The following is a 10,000-nucleotide window of genomic DNA, read 5'->3' on the forward strand; positions in this document are numbered from 1 at the left end:
CGAAACTTTCCGGCATCAGATATTTTTCTACTGAGCAGCACGTGTTGACCTGTCAGTCCCAAACTGAAATACTTCAAACAAATATTGGATGGACCGACGTGAAATCTGGAGCAAACGTTCATGATCCCCAGAGGACGTATCCCTCCGGTTTTCCTCTGACTTTTCGGAAAGCACCACCAGCAGGTTAAAACATATTTACGCACTCCCATGGTCCCCAAATGACTGATATTTTCTCCATCACCAAATGATATTTTTGGTTTTGACATTCAAAGTGCAAACATATGACATACATTTTGGTAAGATTGTGTATTTTTGTTTAATCTTTGAGTTTCCAGCTCAGCTCCTACAATAAGTCTAAAATACTCTGGAAACTAAATTGTTACATTCATACTGTTAAGTGCAAAAAAAATGCTCCATTGAATCCCATTCAAACTGACATTTTTGAGTCACAGCCATCAAAGCAGAAAAACATGACTTGTATTATTTATGGGTGTCATTCTGGGCTTTTGACTTGAAATTTGTCATTTTTACTATTTTCGGCCTGATTACGTCACTTTTACCATATTTGGTATGTGGAGAAAATACATGCTGTTTCCACTCGGTGCACTGTCACAATCAATGCTGCTGCTAATTATCATTATATCCATTCTGATAATAATAATTTTAAAAATCTGCTTTGCATGTAGTCTGTTGAAAATCATTTTTTGTGTTTTTTTTTTTTTTATCTAAAAACATAATGGCATCATGAAAACCTGGCATTTAAATTGTTAAAATTCTAAAAAATAATGAATATTTCATATTTATGATTGTGACTGATGTTGATTAAAAAACATATTAAAAATATTAAAATTATGTCATTATATGTTACTGCTTATCACTGACATATTCCAGGCTGTGATAATCAAAATATAATAATCTACTTAGCATGTAGTACATTGAAAATAATACTTTTTTGTGTGTTTTTTTTCTTCTAAAAACAACAGCAATCATGATAAAAAAACAGGAATTTGAGGGGTTAAAATTCTGAAAATGAATGATTATGTGATATTTAAGATTAAGACTGATGTTGTTTACCAAAGAACAACACTGAAGACGGTGTGCAGCTGCAGTGACTCTTCGGTCCATCTGACGGCCGCTAAAATTTTATTTGCACTTATTCTCACATCTGCGCGGACACTTAATTCAATTTGCACATTATTTGGCACTTAAAATCTTTATAGCTGTGATCGGCATCTTTTAACTTTTTTTATTTACTGTTTTTAAGAAACGTGTTTGCCTTTTGTTTTTATTGCTCGTGTTTGTTCTTATAGCAGTTTTACTGCTCGGATGTTTTTAGTGTTTTTGGTGTTATTTACGCTGTAATTTGCACCTGAGATCTCTGACAAACGCTTTCTTGTTGTGTGAACATGGAAATAAAGCTCAGCTGAAGTGAAATGAAAATAAAAGTGTTTTTTTTTTAAATTCTTTGCATTGTAAGCACTGCGTATTTACACTTGGCATCTATTCGGAGCCAAACGTTGCACATTTGTTTTTTTTCTGGTAGCCGAGAGCGTGAAGGATATTCAGCTTTGGGCGAAATTGCGCTCATCAATGTGAGCAGATAAAAGGTAGACAGAGCAGATAAAAATAAAATGGAAACAGCTAACAGCCTCCTGTTTAAAGGCTCTTAGTAGTTTTCATGTTGTTCCCACTTTACGACTCAAAGCTCATGAACACAGCTGAGAGTCTGGTTGTTTTTCACTGATTGAACGAGTCGACAGGTGAGGGTGCAGTTTACATCCGAACTCACAGCAGCTGAAGGTTTGGAAGCTGTTCACACACCGAACTGGGCAGAGAGGTGATCCGAGCTCCTGTGATGGTCCTGCACACACACACACACACACACACACACACACACACACACACACAAAAGAAAATATCTGTGTATAGAGTCACGGTGTGTATTTGATTGCACTATGGTGCATTCAGGAACATTTAAAACGTATTATAATGTGTTCAGGGGCATCATATTATGTGCACGCAGCACTATGGTGTGTTTGGGATGCTTTAAAGGTGTGTTAGTTTGCTCTCTGGTGTGTTTGGGCTCTATGATGAATTCTAAAATAGTAAAAAAAAAAAAAAGGTATTTGATGTGTTCAGTGCATTAAGATGAGTTCAGGAACATTAAAAAGGCGTTATGTTGTGTTCGGCTGCTTCCCACTTTTACAAAGATCTCCTGCAGGTGCATTAAGGTGTACATTAGATAACACTATGGTGTGCACAGGTGTATTTTTGTGTGTCCAAATGCACTAAAAGTGTGGTAAGTTGTACCATGGTGTGTTCAGGAATACTGCATGTTTACAAATGTGTTTGCAGCATCAAATTATGATGTGCTTATTTGAATAATGGTGCGTTCAGGTGCAGTGAAGGTGTATTACATTGTATCATGGTGTTTTTGGGAATCCTGAAAATGCACAGTGTGATGATGTGTTTAGGTGACTTCTGGTGTTTTGAGGTACATTTAAAAAGTATTATGGTGCATTTGAGTGCATCAAAAATGAATTGCACTGTACTATGGTGTGTTCAGGAGAAATGAGGGCGCATTCAAGTTGTTATTATAATAATTACAGCGCGTTTATGTGCATCAAATGTACTGCGGGACATTCAGGTGATTTTAAGAAGCATTATCAGGGTTCGTAGAGCTTAAGGCAAGTTAGAGGTTTTGTTTTTAGACATTTTTAATACCATTCGGAATTAAATTTACAACCAATTTTACGATAACCAAAACTGAAAGAGAAAAAAAAATCATGAATTACATGAATTATTAGCCAAATGTTTAACATAAAGCACAACCTTTTTCGTCAAGTTAAAAAGTCAACGATCCACTTCAAATGCTGGAAAAAAAACTTATATTTTTATATATTGATCTGCGTAACATTAATGCAAGAGGCATTCAGAAAATTAAAAAAAATTAAACATTATCTCTCTTTTTTAGATTTGTTTTTAAATTTCAACATCTGATTTTTTTTTATAATATCCTATTTACTATGTCTTAATTCAAGACATTTTAGTGCCAATTAATATTCATTATTTTTGAAATAAAAGAAATTAATTTAATGCATTTTAAGACTTTTTAAGGATCGATTGAAACCTGATTATTAAAGTGGACTGTGTGGGCCTGGAGTAACCGCGTTATGTTTTTATTAAACAATGATTAATTTTCAAATACAATCAGCGACAAAACCTGCATTTTTTTAGCAGATTTATAGGAAATACTGCTACAATTTCGCCCAATTTCCCTCCATTTGATGTTCTGTTGAGACAGCGTCGTGAGGCGTTCAGGAACAGCGGGAGGGACCGTTTACAAGCACAGAGCTGAAGAATGTGTGACGGTTTGTTTGGTTGGAGTTTTTATTTCCACCTCCTGGTTCAGCATGAGGTTACTGTTAAACACACACGCTGCTTTCAGAGTTTAAATGGAAAAACAGAAGAAAATAAACACGGCGATGGTGTTTATTATGACGTGGAAATCTGGGTCACAACAAGGAGAAAGTTACAGTCTGTCAGAGAGAAAAATAACTGCAGCGTATTAATAACCAATCTGAGGTTCAGCTCTGAAAACACACACTGATGTCGGCTACAACAGCAAACACACTCAGATATGAAACATTCCTGTGTGTGTGTGTGTGTGTGTGTGTGTGTGTGTGTGTGTGTGTGTGTGTGTCTTACAGGCTTTCCAGGCTCTTGGTTCCCGTCAAATTTGGAAACTCGGTGAGATCTGCTGCTCCGTTCAGAGAGCTGAGAAACAGATTTAAGTCGAGAAAATACAGAAATTTATCTTTTTTTTTTTGTTAATTAGTGCCTTATTTTCTAAGCAGCAGCTAAATTCTGGTGTCACTTATTTAACCCTTTGAAACCTGGTTCGACATCAGTTTTCTTGTTCTTCTTTCAGATGCTTTTCATAAGCAAACATTTAAGCAAAAAACTGGTAAAAGGTGACGAGAAAATGACCTTTTTTATAGAGAGATTATGAGAAAGCTATCCAAAAGAAGGAAAAAATGTCCAGAAAAATGTATTTTAACAATTAGAATTATGTTACAGAATATATTTATTTTGGCACAAGTCATTTTCTTGTTTATTTTAGTTTATTTATTATTTATTTTAACTTTTTTGTGCTACTTTCAGGTAATTTTTTCATTTTTTTTCTCACTTTTTTCTTAATTTCTGGATCATTTCTTGTTGAGGTGCTCATTAACTTCTTGCCATGATTTTGAAAGGAATCAGGCTAATTTGCTCAGGTCTCAAAGGGTTAAGTATTTTAACTGTTTCATCTCTCACAGTGTTCGTAGCTCCGGGAGGTTCTGAAAGGCAGATCTTCCGACAGACTGGATCGGGTTGTCGTAGAAAAATCTGGAAAACACGAACAGACGAACAGCTTCAGAAAACACTATTACAGTATGGTTGCATCATTAAAATAAAGTTCTTAAATTTTAATTGTCTCGTCAGACAGCACGAGACCTAACATGGATCAGTGGGACCTACATGGTGATCAGCGACGGGTTCCCAGTGAAGGCGTGCTCCGGGATGGTCTGGATGTTGTTGCTATGGAAACCACTAAACAGGAATCAGAACAGAAATTAGTTTTCCTCCTTCCTTCCTTCCCTTACTGGCAATATAATGATATAATATATATTATTGTAACACTCAAAAGAAGAGTACATTTTCCTAAAAATACTTTATACTACTTTAAATGCAGGATTTGTATTCGTGACAGAGTGTTTTTACTACTTTAACAAAAGGATGTGAATACTTATTTCATCCGTGGTGCTTAATAAAAACTTCCTTGTTCTTAATGCTGTTTCTACAAAACTACCTTTATTCTTTCTTCTAAAGTTTTCTCAGTCATACACATACAAATACAGTTAAAATACTCCAATAAATACTCACAGTTCCTTGAGGTGACTGAGCGAGCGGATAGCTGTCGGAAACTCGACCAGACTGTTGTAGTTCAAATCTCTGAGACACAGAAAGAAAGGAGATATAAATGACGTGGGAATAAAAACTGTGATCATCAGTTACTGGGAGTTCCTCATAGCAGACATGTATACCGAGACTGGGATTACCTGGTCTGGACTGGGATTAGCACTACTACATCACATATGTTACATCTTAACTGGGAATGCTGACTTTAAAACGCAGTATTAGGTTGAACTTGGAATGACACATAAAATAGCTTAAAATAAGAGCGTCAGCTTCAAGTTTGGAAATACAGACACTAACGGGAATAATGAGCTCTAGACTGGGACTGCTAACCCTTTGAGACTGGGGTAATTGGCCTTATTTGAAAACAACGAAAAGAAGGCAAAGAGCAACTTAAGAGTAACCCAAATTTAGCAAGACGTCTGTCCAAAAATGGCAATATGAATTCTATACATTTGATTTTGTCCATCCTAGAATGTGAATACTAGCTCTATCAGGGATTTCACCCTTCCTTCAATGGGAATATCTGCTCTTACCCAAAATTTATTTGTCTTAGAACTGGAATTCAAGCTCTAAACCAAACTTTTTTTGTCGTAGAAGTGTAATTGCTGCTCTATACAGAACTTTGTCTGTCCTATGATGGGAATATCAGCTCCATATGGGTTTTTATCAATCCTAAAATGGGAAAACCAGCTCTATACTGGATTTTGTCCATCCTTGAATGGGAACACCAGCTCTATACTGGATTTTGTCCATCCTTGAATGGGAATACCAGCTCTATGTAAATTTGTTTGTCCTTGAATGGGGATAATTATTGGAAATATCAGCTATATACTGGGAAGGACAGCTCTAGATTGGGAGAAACAACTCTAATAAGGGAACGTTGGTAGTTCCAGGCTGCTATTACTGACTCTGTAGTGGAAGTTGGGAATACCATCTCTAATGCTGTTATATTGGGAATGTCTGCTTTACGCTGGGCGTTATAGCTAAACATTAGCTCTTTAATGGAAAGACCAGCTATACAACACTGTGGGAAAGTCGGCCTCAGACTGGGAAAATGTCTCATGTAAATGTTTGTGTTTCGAGCTTGATGTTTAGCTTTTCCTTCTTTTAAGTTTATTAAAGAAACATTTAACTGTGCCTCGCTCTTTTCTTTCATCACCAGTGGAGACTAGAGCATTCTCAGAGTCGGCACATGGCTTCAATTAGGTCCTCTCATCCATCTCTGGGATGCAGGTGGCTATTACACACACACACACACACACACACACACACACACACACACACACACACAGAGTGTGGAATGAAGCTGCCACATTGTGAAAATACCATTAAATTGAAATTGTTTCAGTCTGGTCCCGAGTGTGCGAGTACATGTGTGTGTCCAGAGGATGATTTGTAACAACAATGGCTGGTGCCAAACTATTATTGATGGAATTTGGAGGGTTGTGATTGGATGAAAGCGGGATAATAGGTTTCTGATTTAGTCAGTTTAAGGGCTCATGAGGAATCCAGAGGCTTTTGGGAAATCTTAATTACTTGAATGTCATGCTGTAAATTGAGCATGCTGATTAGGTTCAGTAGGTCATGTTAGTGGGCGGACAAACATCAGGCTTCCTGTTACATTCCCGAGAATCCCATAGACAACGTCAGGTGATGGTCCGCTCTAGACTGGGAAAACCAAACCTAAACTGGGAGCATTTAACTCGTAACCCTCTAATGATAACTCTATACTGGGAATTGTCAGCTCCAGTTGGGAAAAACCAAACCTGGGCTGGGAACATTTAGTTTGAAGCTGTTAATGTAAACTCTTATCTGGGAATTGTCGACTCTAGACTGGGAAAACCAAACCTAAACTGGGAGTATTTAACTCAAAACTACTCATGATAACTCAAACTGGGAATTATCTGCTGGAAAAAACCAAAACCTAGGCTGGGAACATTTAGTTCAAAACTGCTAATGAAAACTCTCTACTAGGAATTTATCGTTGTATTGGGAAAACCAATCCTAAACTGGGAGTGTTTAGCTCAAAACTGCTTATACTTACTCTATACTGGAATTGTCTGCTATAGATCACAAAAAACAATCCCAAACTGGGAACATTGAGCTCAAAAGTGATAATACTATATCTTTACTAGGAACTGACAGCTCAAAATTGGGAAAACCAACCCTGAACTGGGAATGTTTAGCTCAAAACTGATCATACTACGCATATAAATATACTATGACAAACTCTATACTGGGAATTGTCAGCAATAGACTGGGAAAACTAACCCTACACTGGTAACATTTAGCCCAAAACGGCTAATAATAATTCTATTCTGGGGGATATCGGCTCTAGACCGGGAAAAAGAAAAGTGTTTTCAAACTGACGTGTTTCCATTAGGCGGTTTTTATATTCACAGTTTCAATTTGTGCAATTTGAGGGTTAATGGAAACCCGCTGACTGTAAGTATTACCTTTTTTTTGGCTGTCTGCTTGTTTGTATAATCATTTCTCTATTTTCTTTTACATGTTTGAAATAAATTAAATTAAATCAAATGTTTTAGCTCTGGGCTGCTAATACCAACTCTACAGTGAGACTGGAACTACTAGAGAAGACATCTATAATGGGAATATCTATCCCAAATCTTAAAAATTCAAGTTCCTGATGGAGGTTTTTGATCAACTTAAGGCAGGTGTGCAAATGTATCATCAGCTCAAGACAGGTGGACGTTAGTTGGCAACACAAAAACAAAAAAAAGTAGTTCCCAATGTGCTGAATCATTCATTTAATGGTGTTTAAGGAATATTTTGATTGACAGGTGTCTGAGTCTCTCCCACTCAGCTCCGGTGGTTTTTGGAGGCTCATGCTGGCCACGGACAGTTACAAGGTATTTTTATGGTTTAAACCTCAGTGGTTTCTGATGTTTTGAAAGCTGGATTTTGGGTTTTCTGCTCACCACCGTTTTCGTCATTTACTGGAACCAGAAAATCCGGCTTTGGGCGAAGAGGGGATGGGGTTTAGACGAAGCTGAGGTGGGCATGAGATGGGAAACCGCCACAGCTGAACTGGACTCTGACGTTCCTCTAAAACCTGAATGTGTTTTCCTTTAAGACTGAACCGAGCTTGTTGAATTAATTTGTTTTTTTTCTGTTTTCATTTCCGTTTTCTTCCCCTCTCTGTGTTTGTGTTTGTAGTTTCAGATGAACGTGAGTCTCTGGTGTGGTTTATTATTGCTGATCCTACAGGTACACACAAACACACGCTGCCTGTGTGTGTGTGTGTGTGTATGAATAGTAATTATGATTAGCATACAGCCAAGGCCACACACACGGAGCCACACACACACACACACACACACACACACACAGAAGTGTTTCCAAATGAAGGCAGTGTGTGTTTGTGTGTTTAAACCTGCTTCTCTGGTTGACTGAGAAAACAGAAACATTTCTCTATATACACACACACATTCCTCGGATTATACACACACCAACATAAACACACACAGGTTAATCTGCGCCGACTCCATCTAATATCCAGAAATACTGAAAAAAAAACACATCCTGGTGCACGAAACAGCAGCGGCGATCTTAAATTTTGAACATTTGAAATGTTCCTAAACTCTTACGGTGAGATTTTATATAATTATTGTACATTTTGATGACCTGAAAGCTGAACATAAACATCAAAAGACAAACCACAACTAACATCGAAATCAGAGAAAAAAAGAGTCACGTTTTTTATTCAAAGGAAACACTTCTATGAGACTGCTTTTCAAAGTAAAAGCCAGTAAAAGTACTCGATACCATAACTTTACTGATACTTGGCACTATGAAACAATCTATAGCATGTGCTTTAAAGTACATGACGCAAGTGAATTTAGGATGCGTTTTAACTCCACTTTTCTTGTTAACCCTTTGAAACCTGAAAAACTGGCTTGCTTTTATTCAAAAACATCAGAAGGCAATAAGCAGCCAAAGAAATGACCAAGAATTTGCATGATATTAGTTAAAAGTACAAAAAGTACTGCAAAAATAGCAAAAAACAAAAAACAAAGTTGAAAAAACAAACAAGAAAATGGATCAATAAGTCTTTAATAAGGCTTTTTTACTTATTTACCCTCGACATATTTCCTCAGATTTTATTTTTTTATTTCTAAATCTACTTATTTCTTTCAATATATAGAACATTTTAGTTTGTTGACATATTGCAGGATCTAAAAAGTCCTAAAAGTCCCAAACTCTGTTAAAACAAGCAAATGCGACAAGAATTCGTGTTGTTGTAGTATTGTCGGGTGTTTTGTGATATTGTATATAACTTCTATACATACATGAATAAGTCTTATAGTTTTTAATAAGTCTGCTGGGATTTTTTCTTATGATATAACTCTTTTGTCAACCTCAATCACAACCTGGACCACTTTTTGAAAAGGAGATGAAACTCTCTTAAGAATAAAAACAAGATTTTTTCCAGATTTTGGAGCGCTGTTTGAATAAATCCTGTGAAGTGTCCTCCACAAATGTATAAATTAAACATCTCTGTCATCTCCCAACCCTTCACCCTGACCCCAACTCAACCCTGACTTCTCAAACCCCTCCCCAAAACACACACACACACACACACACAAACAGAGAAACTCACAGCGTCTCCAAACTGTGGAGTCCGTGGAAGCAGTTCGTTCCCATGGAAACGATCCTATTGTTGTTGAGATGCCTACGGAGAGAGAGAGAGAGACTGATGGACTAATGAAGCAGACAAAGAGTGTGTGTGTGTGCGCACGCATGTGTGTGCATGTGAGTGTGTGTGTGTCTTTTTAAAAGGGGCCCTGGGGCCTCTCAAGAAGGTTTTTTTTCTTTTGGTAATTTCATGCAAATTAGCTTCAAGCCGATTGGACAAAAGAAATGACAGCAGACTTCAATGCTGCCGCGCTGAATGCCATCACACACACCCGCACACACATACACATGCACGCATGCACGCACGCACGCACACACACACACACACACACACACACAGAAACAAACACGGAGTCTTGCATGTTATTAAGGAGCTATTACA

General features: G+C 37.2%; 1 protein-coding gene across 1 annotated transcript in view; it reads right to left on the minus strand.

Annotated features, from left to right (window-relative positions):
* Positions 1–1,785: 1,785 nt before the first annotated feature.
* LOC121961199 (leucine-rich repeat-containing G-protein coupled receptor 5-like) overlaps positions 1,786–10,000 on the minus strand; it is a 49,028-nt gene continuing 40,813 nt past the window's right edge. Inside the window, 6 exon segments of the mRNA XM_042511088.1 lie at positions 1,786–1,861; positions 3,709–3,777; positions 4,318–4,389; positions 4,522–4,593; positions 4,927–4,995; positions 9,584–9,655. Coding sequence (XP_042367022.1) covers positions 1,786–1,861; positions 3,709–3,777; positions 4,318–4,389; positions 4,522–4,593; positions 4,927–4,995; positions 9,584–9,655 — 430 coding nt within the window.

Source organism: Plectropomus leopardus, chromosome 22 (assembly GCF_008729295.1).
Source record: "Plectropomus leopardus isolate mb chromosome 22, YSFRI_Pleo_2.0, whole genome shotgun sequence".
Classification (NCBI taxonomy): Eukaryota; Metazoa; Chordata; class Actinopteri; order Perciformes; family Serranidae; genus Plectropomus; species Plectropomus leopardus.